General features: G+C 40.8%; 1 protein-coding gene and 1 pseudogene across 1 annotated transcript; both read left to right on the top strand.

Annotated features, from left to right (window-relative positions):
* The first annotated feature begins 1,468 nt into the window (after nt 1–1,468).
* LOC148997154 (uncharacterized) lies at nt 1,469–4,758 on the top strand. The gene is made up of 4 exons (XM_089132810.1): nt 1,469–1,731; nt 1,813–2,320; nt 2,407–2,836; nt 4,754–4,758. Exons 2-4 carry the CDS (start codon nt 2,138–2,140, stop codon nt 4,756–4,758), a joined length of 618 nt encoding a protein of 205 aa, XP_088988936.1. The 5' UTR covers nt 1,469–1,731; nt 1,813–2,137.
* Nucleotides 4,759–11,611: 6,853 nt separating this feature from the next.
* Nucleotides 11,612–18,510, top strand: LOC148997155 (uncharacterized; annotated as a pseudogene).
* The last annotated feature ends 1,545 nt before the right edge of the window (nt 18,511–20,055 follow it).

The following is a 20,055-nucleotide window of genomic DNA, read 5'->3' on the forward strand; positions in this document are numbered from 1 at the left end:
GTTTGGCCGCGTTTTCGCGGAGATATGAGCCGAAAACCGTCGGGCGCATTCTAAAATCTCGGGACTAAATCGCCCGTATCTCGGCGAGTTGGACATCATGGGTGGGCTCGTTGGAGAGGCCTTATCCTCCACTGCAAATATATTAAAGTGCCTGGAACGTGGAGAAAGCGGCTCCCGAGAAAAACTTTGGACAGTCCATCTCAGTTGAAAGTGTCCTCCGAAAGAGTATAAAAGAGCCCTGCACGGGTCAGTCTTTCCAGCAAGAACTCGACATTGCGATTGAAGACTGCCCGATCTGCTTCAGACCCTACCACCAGCTGAGCCAGCACCTGACCAACACCCACCTTGTGAAGAACAAGGAGGAGAGGAAACTGCTGCTGGCCCTTTCTTCCGGGAGGGTGGACGTCCGGAAGGGCACTTGCCCGGTGCCCGCCTGCGGCAAGACCACCGCCCGAATGGACCGCCACCTGAAGTGCCACAGCGAGCTAACTCCCTCGACTCGGAAGAAGACGTTGGCTTCAATCAAGCGGAGGAAAATCCTGGAGGACCTGGCCAACCTGAGGGCGAGTAACCCTGAAGTGCCGCTGGCCTCGACTCTGGATCAGGAGGACATCTCGGGGCCTGTGGAGGAGGAGGAGGTGGCGGACGCCCCTGCTCCACCCTGCGCCAACCCAGCCTGCCTGTGCGTCAGGGACCAGTTGGCGGACATGCACCTCCAGGTGGAAACCCTGAGCAAGGCGCTACAGGAGGTCACCCGCCGCTACAAGCGACTGAGGAGGAGGTCAAGGTCAACCCCCTCTTCCCAGGTAGCGAGGGTGACGGGGAGGCTCCTGTCCGCTCTCTGGTCCCCCGGGAAGGGAGACGGCGGCGGGGACGACGAGGAGGAAGGAGAGGCCGGGCCTTCGGAGGAGCCGGACGACGGGGTCCCCCAGCCTCTCTCCCCTGCCCAGCCGTCTCCGCAGCAGGAGAGGCATCCCTTCCCCGACCACGTGCCAGCTCTGAGTGAGTACTATTTATTTTATGATTGCTTTTACCTGATGATTTGTTTAACTCGCTTAATTGTTCGTTTAAAGTGTGTAGCTTTTCTGTTATGTTTGTCTGTAAAGTGCTTTGAGAAAGCAACTTTTAAATGTTTTTTAAGTAAATGTATTATCGTTATTATTGCTTTGTGGCTTCTCCCTCTGCGGACAGTGTTTTCTGACCCCCGTGTTTTTGTTCTGACCCTGTATGTTGTTGTGTGTTGTGTCTCTCTTTTTGCAGACGTCCTGCTGGAGGAATTCCACGGACATCAACTTGGCGCCGACCCCACTCCCAGGCTGGTGAACAACGTGGGGTCGAAGATCTTCCGCATCAGGAATTTCATAGGATCCATGGCGGCGGGGCACACCGACTTGGCGAGCTTTGGGTTTCTCAACCAGACGGCGAGGATGCGGTCTTGGCACCAGTCCCTCAACCAGGCCAAGATCGCGGAGCCAACCATCCAGATGTACCTAAAGAACGTGTCGCAGTTCTTGATGTACATCTCCGAGACCCCGCCGCCCACCTGCCGCCTCTCCCGCACCATCATGGTCGGCCTGAACCGAGAGATCAAGAGCCTGATCCGCTCGGTTCGGCGGAGAGTGGTGGTCCACGAGGTTGGGGTCAAACAGGCCAAGGAGTGCCACTTGATCCCCAAGGCCGCTCTCCGCCAGTGCGTTGCCTCCGCCAGGGCCGCCATTCCTGAAATCCTTGGTAAGTTTTTGCCTCCTCTTAGCTCTTAAACCTTTGCGTAGCACTCTGTTTAACACATTTTTTGTTGTTGTTTTTCAATAGCCCGTCTGAAGGTGACCCTTGACAGGAAGGACCAGTGGTCATTTTATGGGCACCTCACCGCTTACCTGGCCTGCATCTACGGGCATCGCGGTGGGGTGTTTCAGAACATGACCATTGCGGAGGTGGGGGCAGCGCGCCAGGCGACCATGGACGGGTGCTATGTGATTAATGTGAGTTGAATGTTAAATGTTCTCTCTCTCTCTCTCTGTCTCTGTCCTTCTCTTACGCTGCTCGTTTGTTGCTGTTTCCACAGATTTCAACCCACAAGACGAACCAGGCCTTCGGGGCCGCTCAGCTGCCCGTGACGGAGACCGAATATTAGTGGATGACGGAGTTCCTGGCCATGAGGGAGGAGCTAGTGGGTGGTGGCGACGCCCAGTATTTCTTTTTCACCTCCAAGCCCAGCCCCTGCAAGAACCTGAACCAATATTTTCAGGAGGCATGGGCTGGGCTTGAACTGCCGGGAACTCCGACATTCACAGATGTCAGGACCTCCATCGCAACCCACGTGAGTTTTCCAGCCCGTGCTTTTCTGCCTTGTGAACTCGTGACGTAAGGGTGTTTGTTTCCAACTGTGCTTTTCTCTCTGAACAGGCCAAGAACACCATCAGCCCCGGGGACCGGCACAAAGTGGCACGGTTCATGTGCCACGACACCTCCACGGCTGACAAGTTCTACGCATTGAACTTGGATGCCAAGCAGGCCCTGGAACAGCGGGCGTTGTTCCAGGCAGCCGTGGAGGGTGAGGATGCCCCCCCGGGGACCCCAGAGAGCCCCACCACCACCACCTCCTCCTCCTCCCGTCGCAAGGCGTCCGGTCGGACGTTTAGTGGGTTCGCGGGCTGTTCCGTGGACGGCTCCCCCGTGGGGGTCGAGGCGGAACTGCCCCTGCGGTCCCGAAACTTGTGGCCCCTCCCGTCGGCGCCCCCCCACGCCGGGCGAGGGCCGGGGGTGCCGCCGGCCGGCCGGCCCCCCAAAAATTTCGGGGGGCCGGCGCGCTCGTCCGGGGAGGGACTCCCCGCTGGTGGAACGGACCTTTTTCAAAGTCTTGGACTAGCTAGAGCAGTGTTTCCCAAACTTTTTTTCTGGGGACCCACATTTTAAAGTCGAAAAATCTTTGTGACCCAATAAACATAAGGCCTATTCATATATCACGAAGAGAATGTATGCATTAACAAAATATGTATGATCATTTTTAAAGTCAGTTAAGCTTCCAGTTAACTATTTAAAAGAGATACAGATATTTGACAAAGCACTTTTTTAACCTGTTGTTGACAATGAGCGAAATGCATAGGTTAAATGAGAAATGAAGAGTTGACAGGACATCTCACTGTTTTCATATTCTCATCATTACAGTGTACACAATTTACTATAATAATTAGGCTTAAATTAAAATATCCTGACAGTGAAACTGTGTAACCATGCATGGCTCACTACCACTGTATAAAAAAATGCCTAAACAGGTAAAAACAAAAAAACTATACACACAATTAATTAATAATACATTCCTCTACCCCCCTATCTAAATTATGCAATATAAATGACTATAACATAGTATTCAATATAAATATTCCACATTTATTGGGAATGTTAAGGCTGTTTCATCCGATTTAAAACTAGATAAAATCATTGAGAGATTTGTGGTTTGTAAGAGAGAGGAGTGTCCGATTGAAACGCTTCTCACTAAGATGTCACAACGCTGTTTAATAATAGTGTCCGGGCTTTAGCTAAGCTTTGCGTTTCGTTATCCCCTGGGCCGTGCTGCCTAGCTCAAAGTAAACTAGTGAAACAACTGAAACCAGCGCTGTTTTGTTCTCTATTTGTTATCACTGACCGAGAAACCGCTTCAGGTGAACGAATCCGAATCGTTTCAGACCTTTATGCATGCGCGTTTGGCCAATTCATGGAAAGGAAATAATCAAACCAACGAATGATTAATATCGCTGGTTCAGTCGACAGAAATACGGGACACACATAAGAACTGCTGAAATATTCGGACTGTAAATGTTTCTCTCAGGTCAGTCGGAGCGCTCATGGTACACACACAGTGCATATAGTCGTCCAGCTGCACGCGCCACTGCGGCCACACGCATATCTAACCAAATTTAGCCGCACCACCAGAAAATAGGAGGAGGGAGGTTGGGGTGCCCTCGGGCCGTATGGAGATGAATGGCGGGCCGCACAATCGCCCGCGGGCCGCCAATTGAATAGCCCTGATCTAGAGAGTATATATAGCACACTGAAAAATAGTGCTCGACTTGGCGACCCATTCAAAATCTTCCGCGACCCACTTGTGGGTCGGGACCCCGCCTTTGGGAATGACTGAGCTAGAGGAAGTTGGATCTGCACAGCCGTTCCTGCTCTATGAAACTTCACTGTTCAGGATTTGAAGTATGACAGACCATTTGACAGAAATGCCTATATTGTGCATTCATTGTTTATTTTAAAGGTTAACCTATGATGTAAAGGGGCTTGTTCGTTAATAAAATAAATAGTTTGTTAAAACCACTGTTTGTATTTTGCCTTTTTTTACTTTAAATGAACAGAATTCTGCACTGTACAATTTCCAAATTTGCAAACTTCATATAAGTGATGTTGGTCATCTAAACATGAAATCTGTATGACACACTTTTTATAAGTATAAAAAAATGACACAAAATGTGTATAAATCCTATATGACTTTAATTTGACTAGCATATGATTCAATATAAGAGCTTTAAATGATTTGTATATGAATTTAAGTTATTTTCTAATAAAACCATATACCATTGCATATGTTTGTCATGTAAAATTCATATAATTCAATATAAGACCTTTAAATGATTTGTATATGAATATTGTGTGTTTTCTACAAGTATTTTGTCATGTACAACTCATATAAGACTTACAGTTTTCATATATGATGCAAAAATCCCCTATAAGTTGTATGTGTGCTATTTAGTATGAAAGGGGACATAATCGGTCTGATTTTTTATAGGACATGTATTGGTCTTACATGAAACACGTAAGGTAATTCTAGCCAATTTAAGCAAGGAAGATATATGGTTGCTGTATATGAACCATGCAGTTTTTTTTTCATATGGGATTACATTACTCAAGTACATCCAATACTTAAGTACATTTTAAAGTGTTCTGCAGCAATGAAATTTGCAACTTCTGAATTGGGATGAAGCAAATAAGTTATTAAATTATAAAATGACTCCCTTACCTCGAGCCGGTTTTCATCAAGCCGGAGATATATCACCCGGCGGCGCTGGGGATGAAACATCCTCACCATCTCCTCCAGTAAAACATAAAAGATAAAAATAAAAATAATATATTCCTGCTCCATTTCAACAAGTAACGTTAGTGTTCTGCCGTGTAGAATTGTAGCTCTCCTATCACCGCGTTGCTAGGCGACAGCATAATGGGGAACACCTGGTAGCGCAATTACAAATCCTACGGCTACATGGTGCGTCCTTCCAAGTACGAATAGGCTGCATCCTTCGAAGTCCACGGCCTTCACTTTGGGACACAGCTATTGTCCTTTGTTCCTCAGCGCGCGCTCCTCGTGGAAGGGGGTGTGTTCAATAAAACAAATTAAAAATTGATTCGCCTGGCCAAAATCCTTACAAGAGAAACCAGAAGTTATAATAATACAAAATACATAAACATTTGATTCAAATCAAAATCAATTAATTAATAATATTCAACCTAGAATTAAATAGATCACCAATCTCCCCCTCATACATGAGAACATGACTGTGCCTTCTATTGGCGGGAATGAAACAATGATGGGAATTGGTTCTGTTCCACAAACCGGTTCAAAAAATCGGTTCACCAGTTCTTTTATGTCCTCACATAACTATGTCAATTCTATTACCCAGGCGGATAATAATACATTCAAATAAAGTAATTTGTAATCACAACTTCAGTTAAATTCGCCCCATCATTTAAGTCCTCGGTTCACCTGTGTTCATGTATCATTACAGTATAACTTGAGCGAAAGAAAGGTCGATACAAACGGTGCGATCACGCATGCTCAGTCTCTCCAGCTCAGTGGTTCCCAAACTTTTTGAAAGCAAGGCATCCCTTTGTAGTTTTTTTTTTTCCACGGCACCCCAACCCAATTAAACTAAACAAACATGTGTACATACATAGGCCTATATACAATTAGTGATGCCGGTAACACGTTACTTAGTAATGCGTAACTCTAGTCTGACTCTGAACACTTTTTTCAGTAAAAAGTACGTTACTATTTCCAAACCAGTAATTGGATTAAAGTTACATCCAATTTAATGTGCGTTACTATTTTTGTCATTTTCTTTAGCAGAAATGATGGCTGTCTGACATGCTATATGAAACAGAAATGTGTGTGAGAAGGCAACATTTTAGACACACCCCTTCTAACTCCCAGAGTTATCCTTCCTGTCCAAATCTAATGCTACCACATCTTTAAATTACTATAGTATTATTTTAAGTTAACATTATAAAATATGTAGACCTACCTACATCACAAAACTAGTTGAGGATATATTCTTTAAAAATGGGCAATTCCAGCATGGACGTGACATTTGAGGTAAAAAAAAAGAAAAAAGAAACTTGAAATGTAAATTCTCAGAAAATGCATTTAATATCAGTATATTGAAACATCTTATCCATGCCCCCTTTAGATATTTGAAAAATATCACTACACACGCGTTTATATTTAAGGGAAAAACACATCAGTTATGTATATACGACACACACAAAAAAAAAACTTTTACTTTTAGGTGGCAAAAGTGTAAAAAGTAATACTACCCACGGTTGGCTCATCTCCACAGAACATAAAATATTAATTTTGTCTTATTTTTCGTGTATGTATTTATGAGGGATAAATAATGTTTCGTGACAGTTCCCCGTTACGGACTTGATCACTCTGAAAGCGCCTCTGAAGGACTGCTTTAAAACTTTCACATCAAACATAAAGCATAAAGCCTTTCATTAAGGTGAATTTCATTTTTGTATTAATTTTATCTTAATTTTAAAGGAACACTCTGACTTTTTGTGACTTTAGCCTATTCACCTTATCCCCCAGAGTTAGATAAGTCCATACATACCTTTTTCATCTCCGTGCGTGCTATAAGTCTGTTTGACGCACCCACCGCTAGCCTTAGCTTAGCATAAAGACTGGATATGAATGGTTGCAGCTTTCATACTAATCCAAATGAGTGACAAAATAACGCAAACATTTTCCTATTTACATGTTGTGATTTGTATAGTCACAGACTGTACAAATAACAAAGTCAAATGAGACACAGACATCTTTTAACCGTATAAAACCTGGGAACTATTCTCTGAAGGCGAAGCACTGCTACTTTGGCGGAGTGATAACCGCATCACCGGAGACACGCCGTGGTGAGGAGCCGAGAGTTCGCTCAGAGTTTGGGTAACAGATTTAGCAATTTATAAATAGTAAAAGCGTAGTTTAGTCATGGGTTTTCGCTCTATTGTAAATAGCTGCGACAGTAAACAGGGGACGTAATACCATGTTTCACAGAATTCCAACTAAAAACGCTGACTGGATGAAGAAATGGCTAACTTACTTACTCGGATATTGATCCAAACACACCTAAATAGATTATCAAGGGACATTATGTTTGCTCGGTACATTTCAATGAGGACGATTATTTTGAAAAAAATGGAATTTGCCACACGGACCATAATGTGCTGAAGGATACGGCCATCCCATCGATAGCACAGACAGGACAAGTGGATCACCGGCTAGCGGTGGGTGCGTCAAACAGACTTATAGCACGCACGGAGATGAAAAAGGTATGTATGGACTTATCTAACTCTGGGGGATATGGTGAATAGGCTAAAGTCCCAAAAAGTCGGAGTGTTCCTTTAATAAATGTATAATCGACCAATTGCCTGGATTCAATAAAGAAGTAGCCTAAATACGGTATTTAGCTAACGGACAATAGATAATCACGACACGGCGCCGGCGTGGAGCTCATCGAGTCATAAATTAACCGAAACACAGCTTATAAGGTAGGTCTTGCCTCATACACCACAGAAATATATCTATAGAAAGCTCGAAATGTCTACTTTTAAACAGAACGATTCAAAAAGAAAGAAAACAGACAATTCTCTGCTTATGTAATTCGTTTGAAATGTGCATTTTTCTCTGGCGCATTCACTAGCCATACTGAAGTTATCGTCAGATCAAGAAAGATTGTCTTTTGTTTGATGTTTTAGAAAAACACATGTTAAGTGAAGCCAAGAAAGACGGTAAAGTGAAGCCAAGATAGACTGTCTTTTTTTTTTATAAAAAAGACAGTCGGTCTTCTGGGCTGTGACATTTCTGCTTTTCTTTTGTTTAAACCTATAATTGTATCTATTTGTCCTGTTCTGTCAATCTGCGTGAAATATAAAATTGAGCCCATTACAAACGGGCGGAGCGATTCCTCCCGACAACAGTCCAGTTAGCGGTAAATAAACATTTAAACTTTAAATGTATAATAGGATTTTATTATAAAATCCCGCTTATTCATTTTCGTTTGGACATGCATGTTGGAGTTTTGAAATTATTTTAAAATATGCTGTAAAAGGTTATTATATGGTACGAAGGTTAGTTTAGGCTGTTTACATAGGAAAATAAAGCTGAGATTCTGCGGCACCCCTAGCCAGTTGTCGGGAACCACTGCTCCAGCTCATCAGTTCCCCATATCGAAGGTGCAATGACACTTAAGTTGGCTTGTGAAAGCCAACTTAAGCGTTTCTTTCAGTAAGTTGGCTTGTGCACAATGTATGCATAAGTGCTTTTGAGTACCAATATTTTTGGGAGCACGAGCACGTTTACTTAGCCTCACACTAAAGGCAGGTGTACAGGAGGCAGTGATAAATGACACGATTTTACCACCTGCTGAATTCCGACGAAATCCCACGAAGTTCGCGTCAAAAACCCTGATAAAAACTCTGCTCTCTCAGACTGGGGAATCAGTGTTCACCAAATTGCTGACAATGATCACTTTAGTGTTGTCACGGTACCAAAATTTCAGTATTCGGTACCAATACCAGTAAAAATTCACGGTTCTCAGTACCAATTTCGGTACCTAAGCTTAGTTTAAATTTACATATATTTAAGTGTTTATCACGGTTACAACTATGGAAACTGTACATTTGTATTATAAACACTTTAGAAAAAAATTAGATAAAATGACCTAAAATAAACAATAGTATACACTAACACATTTTTAAAGTTGTTTGTAAAGTTCTAATCCGTTAACATTTATTTAATGCACAATGAATGAAGTGAACAAACATGAACAATCAAGTGTTTCTATTAAATAACATTTACAAACATTAATTAATGTTGTAAAAATATATTGTTCACTCAATGTGTTGATGTGAAGTAGCTAATGTTGATGAATGGTATCTTATTGTAGCATTACCAAACTATAGGCTACAGGAGAAAAAAACATGTTTTATTTGATTTGACTGTACTTTTATTTAATCTAAAACTGCATTCATATTTAATTTTGAAAAGGCTTTTTAAAACTGCTGAGTTATAAAGGCAAGATTACGCCTAGAACTGGCACTGACATTAAATGACATAAATAGGGATGCATCGATACTAATACCAGTACTCTGGTGTCGGTTGGATACTACTGTGCTCATGTACTCGTAAAACTACCCCGAAAGCACTTTAGAGGCCGTTCACATGTCGCGCGTGTTTTTTTTTGAATAATATTTTTGCGCGTGCTTATTCTTTCCAAAGCGCTTGCTCTCACGCGGCGTCTGTCGTTGCTATGCAACGAGTTTTTATTATGAGCGCGCTTGCCTCGCGCCTATATTTGAAATTGCGAATTTGCATGTAATCGGCCTCTTATGGCAACGTGACATTAGACTAATCCAAAATATTTCCATATGTGGCTCTTTCCTCCTTTCGTGTCAACAAGTGGATTCAGAGAGAGAGCATATCAGCGTTATGAAGAGGACGCAACTGTGCACCTTTCAGACAGCGCGTCTAGAACTGGATTAACCTGGTATTCGGTACCTAGAAAAGCTGGTACCGTAACATTTTTTTTTTTTTAGTACCGACTTGGTACCGAAGTACCGAGTTTTTTGACAACACTAGATCACTTACTATTAACAGTCTCAAACCAGGACAATTCGACAGTCGTTGTGGTTATGTCATTATTTCGACATATGTGTGTATGCAACAATCAAGATGTTCATTTGTAAATCCAGCTATATTTGCTTCTTATTAATAAAATCCAGGCAATTGGTTTATTGAAAACTTGCTTTAAATGAAGATACAATTTATACAAAACGAAATTCACTTTAAAGAAAGGCTTTCTACAAAACAACACTTAATGAAGTCTGAAAATCATGTCTGGCCATGTCTCCCGATATATTGCGTAGGCTATACTTTTCATAATCATAGATGAAAAAAAAAACATTCACTGCATGAAAAGACTCAAATCCGGCAATATCCGGGCAGGGTAAACTCCTTTGCAATTTGATGTTTGCTGGACGTATGTGGGAAAAAGCGGATCAGAGTAACACGGAACAGTATATTTCCAGACAAACCCGGAAACCTCACCTACGCGGACAGGAATCCGTGATATTTCACGGACATATACAGCTGAAACACTGCTGGGTGTGAGAGGTGTGAAGACCTTTCATATGTTAATGACTGACACTAAGGGTGTACTCACACTAGGCACTAGGTTGACATGAACCGAGCACGATTGTCCCCCCTGAACACAATGGAGTCCATCGCTCTGTTTTCTTAATTTTGTGTAATTTTGAATTTTGGATAATTTTGTGTCGTATGGTCCACGGTGGTCCACAGCCCTCTCACAGCCTGTTGTTAAACAGATGTGTTGCCTTAGTGGCGCGAAAATTTTCACGTAATCGTGCTGCTCGTATGAGGAGGTTTGCAAGGTACCAGCTGAAGTGCAGCAAGGACTTTGCAGCTTTGATTACGGACTACAGTTCTTTTATAAAAACAGGACAAAAAAAAAACCATGACTATACATTCACAAAAAAACATCTGAATATTTAATGAAATAACAAATAAAGGGAAGTAAATGAAACATTTCAGAATATCTAAATTTTTACAAATTGCAGACAACAACATTTGTCGCCATTGGCTTTGCTTAGTTGGGGACATTTAATTTAATATTCAACAATGTTATTGATCTGCCTGCATTGACACCATTATATGAGATCTGGGGGGATGCATGTGAAAATGTGAAACGAGTGGTCGCAAAACCACCGAGCTCTCTTTCCAGTGTTATTGTCAGCAGCTGGTTGTCCTTCCATGTTGAAAGGTAAGTCCAGCTGCATTATATTTATTCACAAAATTAAATAGATACACTTGCAACATGTCCTACCAAAGGCATGGTTTGAGTGAAATTGTCCTTCCGCAACCAAACAAGCTGCAAGAAAAGGGGGCGTTTGAGGTTTGAAATTCACCACTCACAACCATAAACACAACAGATGTGGTGACGAAGCGGAGGTGCGCGCGAAGAATACTTTAAAATTATAGCATTCTTTCCCGAAGCAAAGAGAACGGGAAATTCCAAATTCTCCTAATTCCAAATTTGCATAGGTTACCGGACATGCGCGCTAAGTGTTTTTTTTTTTTGTTTGTTTGTTTTGTTTTTTGCACGCTAAGTGTATTGAGGATACACCAACGGTTTTCGTTTATGCCGCTAAGACTGAATCAAGCATGCGTGTTCTCGCGGCGTTGAGTGTTTGTAGTTAATTCGCATTGTACTGATGTTTTACGGATTCCAAATTCTGATTCAAAAGCCTTATTCTCAGTATGAGTCGGCAGAAGAAAAACGCTTCAGAAAACAGCGAGGACATAAAAAAGTCCATCGATCTTTTGTTCGAAGAAGTAACTGCTATCCGGAGGCAGCAGGAAAACCTATTGGCCCTTGTGGAGGAGGTGAAAATACTACGGCTCCAAATAGAAGTCAAAGACAAACGGATTGTGGATTTGGAGTGGAGGGTGAACGAGCTCGAGCAGTACTCCCGGATGAACGACCTGGTCATCACCGGTCTACCGATCAAACCACGCTCGTATGCACGCGCTGTGGTCGGGGACAATGGAGATGAGTCAGAGCTGGAGTCGCGCTCGGTGGAGCAACAGGTGGAAAGTTTTCTCCAGAGTAAAGGAGTGGAGCTAAACCTGGATCATATCGAAGCATGCCACCCTCTACCCAGGAAGAGCAACAGCAAGCCCGTTGTCATCGTTCGATTTGTCAATCGGAAGAATAAGATAGCATTATTGAAGCAAGGACGCAAACTCAAAGGTACCGTTAATCGATACCATTAATCATAATACTTAAGAAATTAGAACGATATGGAATACGTGGGGTTGCTGGGAAATGGGTGAAAAGTTATTTGAGCGACAGAGTGCAGTTTGTCCAAATGGGTGAGTTCTCTTCTGAATGCCTTGACTTTGCTTGTGGTGTCCCACAGGGGTCAGTATTGGGCCCCAAATTATTTAATTTATATATTGATGATATTTTCAATGTTTCTCAATTGGTTAAATGTGTATTGTTCGCTGATGATACAAATATTTTTAATAGTAACGATAGTTTGGAGCGACTGATTAGTGTTATAAACAAATAACTAAGTAAATAAAAAAAATGGATGGAAAGTAACAAACTATCCTTAAACCTCGATAAATCCAAAGTGATGTTTTTTGGGAAGTATCAAGCTGAGTCGCAGAAACTGGTTGAGATAGATGGAGTACACATTGAAAATGTTCAGGAAATAAAGTTTTTAGGTGTTACGATTGACAACAAGCTAAGTTGGAATGCCCACATCAGACATATAACAACCAAAGTCTCCAAAAGCCTTGCCATAATAAGTAGAGTTAAGCACATCCTTGATTATAATGCATTCCATACCCTGTATTGTGCTTTAATACAGCCATATCTAACCTACTGTGTAGAGGTATGGGGCAATAATTTCAAAAATGTAATACAGTCACTTTTTTTGCTACAAAAAAGAGCTATACGAATTTTACACAAGGCCGCCTATGGGCTCTATGCACGGCGTTATTTCCGGTGAAGGATTAAGGATGCTCGATAACTTCCGCCGATCATAGAGTCCAATGCAATACCGAGAATTTATATTGAATTTTATACTCCATGGTTATACTAATGAAACGTTAGTCACAAAAACAGATAAAACAGACACCCCTCGTTGTGTTTATGCTTCTTTTTAAAATTATATTAAATAAACATAACTATATATAAAATTACATCTAAACGTATGTACGTTTCGTTTCAAAGACGGGAGGACAATAAATATTGAAGACTCTGCCATAATCCCGTTTTCTCCGGTTTTCCTCCGCTTTAATCTACACAACCGGAAATGGACGAGCATCCTTACGTCAAATCTTATGCGTGCATATAGCCCATTATGAACACACAAATCCTCTCTTTCTCAAATCAAAGCTATTAAAAATGCAGGATCTTGTAAAATTTTATAATGCACAGTTTATGTTCAAAGTGTATCATTATTTATTACCAGCGAACATTCAGAATATGTTTTCTCATAAGGAGCAGTCGTACAGTTTGAGAGGATTTGGAAACTTTGTGGTACCAAATGCGTGTTCCACCAGGAGGAGTTTTTCTATGTCTGTTTGTGGGGTTACTTTGTAGAATAATCTGGGGCTTGAATTAAAGCAGTGTCAAGGCATTCACAATTTCAAACGTCTTTACAAACAAAAGGTCTGGTTTTATTACAATGACAATGAGGTTTGATTGTATTTATGTTGTGTGGTTTGTTGGATTAGTTGTCATTTATTTACCCTTGTGGTATTCCCTCTACCATTGTTGGTAGTTGTTCGTCATTATGTTCTCTTGTGGTATTCCATTTACCATTGTTGGTATTTGATAATCATTGTTATGTACCCTTGTGGTATTTCAAATACCAGTAATGACGGTTCAGACCTGTTTGGCAAAACACAGTTGTAACTTACTATAAGGACAACGTCTTCTCTGTCTTTGTTTTATGGCCATGACAAGAACGTCGGTTTCCTCGGCTGGGCCATGACAAGAACGTCGGTTTCCTCGGCTGTGAGCGCTTCTGGCGCTCTCTTATTATCATATTATTATCATAATAATAACAATATCCGGCATATTTCGTTTTGACATCCTGCCGCATTAGTCCCAGATAGGTGCCCAGACAGCAAACTGACATTGAATCAACGTGGAAACGACGTCTCTCATGACATTGAAACAACGTTGATTTTGCTCATCGAATTAACGTTGAACCAACGTCAGACGTGGCATTCTTCAAAGCTAAATGAAAATCGAAAATTGGTTTGCTTTCATAACGTTGAAACAACGCGTTGATTTCAAGTTGATTTTCCGTTCGTTTTGAAAGAATGACGCGTCTGACGTTGGTTCAACGTTAATTCGATGAGCAAAACAATGTCAGATCAACGTTGTTTCGATGTCATGTTTCCACGTTGATTCAATGTCAGTTTGCTATCTGGGTGATTATAAACGATCTGTTCATTGCTATGTCACGTGACAAAAGGCTAAGACTCGGAAGGTAAAGAAATCATTTATGTTCCCTGTAAATCGTTTTTTACTACTTTATGATTTCTTAATTCAGAATATGATCAACATTGCGTAGGTGGATGTGATCGGGGAATTTGGCTGTTAAAATGATAACATTTAAAGCCACTTAAATAAACGAAATGACTCGAATGTCTCAGAGAGTCGGTAAAATGAACTTCCGACACGTGAGTGCATGGGCTCGCCCTCGCTGGCGCTGGGGGGCGGTGGAAGCTAAATCAGTCATGACTCGTGAGAGGGGGTCGGCCGCAGGTCAATAAATCATATAAATAATCTAGTTTGAGAATTGTTAATTCTTGGTTGGCACACATTTTGCCGCTTACAAAAGTGCTGCTCTAGGCCCCGTCTATAACACAGATGTACATAAAGAAATTGGATATTGGGTATTGGATTTGACTCCAAACATAATGATTCAGAAGTTCTTCCAATAATACACCTTGACTTTTAATAGTAGATGGAAAATGTTGGAAAGATAAATAGATTCAGTTGAACAAATTTCATGAATAAACTGACTCAGTTAATCAAAGTTTCTGAATCAAAGGGTTCAGTTTAGCTTTTCCTTTGGCTAACTAGTTCACCTCAGTCTGTGAGTGTGGCCTAGGCCTACTCAACTTTATTCATATCAAATCAAATAATTTCTGAAATTTTCTCTCTCTTGATGACACCAGCCTGACGCATCCAAAGTTTGTAAGTACACTCAATCATAGTTCATGTTCAATAATGATTTAGTGAAAGGAGTTTTTGGAGAAATGCTCCTTGTGTTTGGCCTTGTCTGAACTGTTCTCATCTGATTCCCTCATCTGTTCATTCTGACTGACTGAGGCGTCGGTGCAAACTGTGGGCAGGTCTAATGAATATGCCTATGTTGGCTCTCAGGGCTGTCAGTCACTGCAGCACAATCAGTGATAGGATGAAGAACGTTTCTTTGTAGAACACTATTTATTTCTTTTTCTTAACTTTTACCAACTCTCAAGTAATTTACTGGTGGCCTGGGATACCCGGGTTACAACTGTATTTCTAAAACAATGGTTCTAGCTTAGATTATTGCCCAGTGGTTTGGTTGAGTGCATAAAGACAAAAAATGTAAGAATAAGAATGTAGCCTACTGGTGAAAGATTGTCTCTGCTTTGTTTTACAAGATATATTTCTGTGTCTAGAATAGCTAATTTCCTGTATTCTCAATTTTTGTATAGTAGCCTAGTGGTACTCATGTTTTAACACCAAGCATGCATAAAAGATATGTTTTTTTTTTATTTCCTGTTTCGAAAACCACTACAAAACATCGGACTGTAATGTATAGAATAATGAAACTATGGAAAGATTTATCATTGATATTACACAATTTTTAACAAGGAAAATGAGTTTAAACATATTTTAAGGAACATTTAATAGCAGTATACATGGTAAATTTTTGATTTTGATATTTGGAATGAATGTTAGGTTTATTGACTTAACTTTTTATTGTTTTTGATTAAATGTAGTAATTGTATTTGATTGTTGGGACCCTAGGAAGAGAAGGCTAATGTGTCACGATACACTTAACAAAAGTGAAGGGAAGGACTCAAGTGCAGTGAAGGGATGATTTATTAACAAAATAAAACACAAAGCAAAAACCCACGAGGGGGGAAACATACTCAACAAAACATAACACTGAACTTGAACTGAAATACCATACACTGACCATGAATAACACCAGGGACCAGGGGAGACATAAGACAAAGATCCAACACAGACTGCAAACATGAAGGAACTTAAATAGGGAACAAATCAAGAGGGAACAGGTGGGAGAACTCAAACACTAATCAGGTAACGAGGGGGAGGATCAAACAATGACAGGAGCACATGGCTCAACATAACAAAACCACCCATGTGCTAACACGACAGGACAGACACGTGACATAATGGGGATCCAAATAAACAAATACAATTAGAACATAGGAAAGAACATTTACAGCCAATACAGTTAATTTACTTAGGAAAAAAAAAAATATATATATATAAAAGAATTCGATTGACAATTGACATAACAATTTTTTTTTCGTATATGTCTTATTATAGTTATCATAGAAAAACAGGTTTGCTTTAGTGTAGAATACTGGTGAAAATCAAGTCTGTCAAAATGAAAGTGGTCTTCTACTGCTCTCTGCTGGCCACTGTATTTATAAATAAAGTGTTTTTACAGGTGCTTTTGAACTCTTATTTAGACATATGCTTACACACACAAAGAAAAATGTTGTTGTTTTCAATGCTATTGGGATGTGTCATTATGAAAATATACTTTAATGGCCTATGAGAATTTCACATATTGTTTTTTAAACTATAATGCAATTTATGCATTTATTCAGAAATCTACGAGTACACACACACACAATGGCTGCGTCCGAAACCGCATACTCAATGAGTAGGTACTTAATTTCAATAAGTACTTACTTAACGAGCGCTAAAAGAGTAGATACTTTATAGCCAAATCTCGTTGAGTATGAATGAGAACCGGACATCTGCCATGTTGACATTATCATGTGATCTAAGAGGTTATCACAAGCGCAAGCTTGAAAATCATGAGTAACAGGTGTACCAACACCTGATTCATCAGTACCTCGACAACCATACCCATTAGGCCTACTGTTTTCTTCAACACCAGCAAAATGTTTCCTATGTTTGTACAAAGGAGACGTCGGGCAGCTGCTCGAAGATCTCGCCTTAGGAGAAGACTATTGATTTCATACTCTAAATATGTAAGTACATTAGTAAATTTGTAAAAAATAAATAAATAAATAAAATAACATTAACCCAGAATGACTTGCCATGCTAGCTCACCCCAACACTTATAATGATAAATGCAGACCAATACTCAATTATATGACATATTTTCCTACTGAGAATGATAGTTGTAGTAAAACATGCTTAGTTGTTATTGTTATAACATACTATGTATGAAAAGTGAACAAATGCAGCCAATGAATGTGAATACATCCATTTTCAGTCAAGAAATTAATGAAGTAATATTTCATTGGCTCCACTAGGAAACATGAACAATGAGTAAACAAATGGATAAAACTAAAACCATCACAATAAACAAATACAAGTCAACAACACATGAAACAGAGATTTATTCGAATTTCTTGTTTTAACAAACTATCACATTTTTACAGGTGGTGAACGTGAACCTCACATCCTACTGCCACCTCAACAGAGCTGTTCCTATTCTGCGGCTTTATTTTGATGAAGCAGCTGACCTCCGTGCCCACCTACGCCTGTCTCTGCCGTCCATCAGGTCCCTGATTGCTGCAGTCAGTCTGGAATCGGACCATGGATGGGAAAGGGACATCGAGGTGCTTGTGTTCCTCTACTGGCTGGCCCATGCAGCATCCTACAAGGTAGTGTCAAGGACCTTTGATATCCCCAAGTCCTCTGTGCATGTTCCACCATCATGGGAATTTTGAGGAGGGTGATCTGCTTTCCGACCGGAGATGACCTAGAGGCAGTGGGAGCAGGATTTGCACAGCTGTCTGGGTCACCAGCTTTCAGCAGAGCAGTTGGTGCAATAGACGGCTGTCATATCCGTATGAAACCTCCATCAAATAACTCCCACTGTTATTTCAACAGGAAGCTGTTTCACTCCATCCAACTCCAGGCCATCACTGATCACCGGGGGAAATTCCTTGATGTCTTTGTGGGATATCCTGGGTCTGTGCACGATGCCAGGGTGCTGAGGAACAGCCCTGTGTATGCTGGCGGCATTTATCCACCTGCAGGTAAGTGCATCCTTGGGGATGGAGGCTATCCTTGCCTGAGTGCACCCATCTGCCTCATCACCCCTTATTGAGAGCCTGTAAAGAACCCTGTGCAGGCTCGTTTCAACAGCAAGCCCTCCTGTGCCCGCAACATCGTGGAGAGAGCGTTTGGGATGCTGAAGACACGCTGGCGCTGTATTTTCTTCAAGGCCTTGGAGGTGAACCCTGCCTTCGTGCCTGAGGTTGTTGCGTGCTGCGCTGTGCTTCACAATCTCGCTCTAGCCAATGGGGACATCTTTGAGCCAGAGAATGAGGAAGACCATGATGACGGTCCCCCGGACGGTCCCCCGGAATTCTTGCATCCAAACATGATTTTATTCAAATGATTGAAACCCCAACGCGAATTACCAGGAAGACTCAAACACTGATAGACTTAGTCTTTGCTAATAAACCTGATAGAATCATAAAAACATATAACTTAGTTACTGGTCTATCCGATCATAATATGATTTTAACTGCAAGAAAATTGACAAAGAAAAGAACAAATAGATTTTTAAATTCAAATAAGAACGTATATAAATTTGAAATTCCTCGTAAGAAGCAGATTGAATTTGAAACCGAGTTAAAGAGTGTTAACTGGGATGAGCTTCAACAATGTGATCAAACAAATGACTACTGTGATAAATGTATGTCCACTATTGAGAGCATTGTCAATAAATACACTAAAAAGCAAAAGAAATCCCAGAGAAAATATCAGCTACCATGGATGAACGATAACATTAGAAAAACGATGAAAAAAAGAGACTTGGCTTTGAAAACTTTTATTAAGACCCGAAGGGACATAGATTTTAAAATATTTAAAGGTTTGCGTAACCAAGTTGTAAAAGAACTTAGACTGTCTAAATCAAATTACTATATTCACGCCCTAACAGAGGTTAAAGGGAACGGCAAATTAATGTGGAAAAAGCTAAATAGCCTACTAAATCCAAAAGGTAACTTCACCCAAACAAAATATGAACTTAGAAAGGATGAAAACACTATTACAGATAGCACACAAGTTGCTAATGAATTTAATACCTTTTTTATACAATCCGTTGACAACTTAGCCTCAAGCTTCCCAAGCTGCATTAATACAGGCTTGACAACAGTATATGTGCCTGAAGATCAAGCCAACTCATTCCAGCTGAAGGAGGTCGATCAGACAGCTGTTTTGAAAGCCATACAGGGCCTAAACACCTCCTTTTCGAAAGATATTTTTAATTTAGACACAGTGTTTCTTAAAAAATATAGCAGCATTTTGGTCCAACCTCTTACAAACATTGTTAATATTTCCATTAAATCCGGACAATTCCCAGATGGGTGGAAAAGTTCCCTGGTAACACCGATTTTCAAATCAGGAGATGACAAAATGTCTTGTAATTATAGACCTATTAGTCTTCTTCCAGCTTTGTCTAAAGTTTTAGAAAAGATTGTTTCAGAACAACTCATTCACCATCTTGAGATAAATCAATATCTTAGTCCCCTACAATTTGGATTCAGGAATAACCATTCCACAGAGTCTGCAATCTGTCTACTAACTGAAAATATCAAACAATTTCTTGACAAGGGAAATGTAGCTGGTGCTGTGTTCCTGGATTTAAAAAAAGCTTTCGACACAGTAAATCACAATATATTAATCTCCAAATTAAGCAAGTTTAACTTATCCAAAAAATCATTATCCTGGTTTGAATCATATCTAAAGGGCCGTGAACAATGTGTTGTGATTAACGGTGTGAGATCCACTTTTCTTGAAATCAAGACAGGTATTCCTCAGGGCACGGTCCTGAGACCCTTACTCTTCAGTTTATATATTAACGATTTGCCGGATGTAGTATGTCCAGATATAGGTCTTCTGATGTATGCAGATGACGCAGTTGTGTATGCTTCTGCTG

This window comes from Pimephales promelas, chromosome 2, assembly GCF_988280905.1.
Source record: "Pimephales promelas chromosome 2, fPimPro1.hap1.1, whole genome shotgun sequence".
Lineage (NCBI taxonomy): Eukaryota > Metazoa > Chordata > Actinopteri > Cypriniformes > Leuciscidae > Pimephales > Pimephales promelas.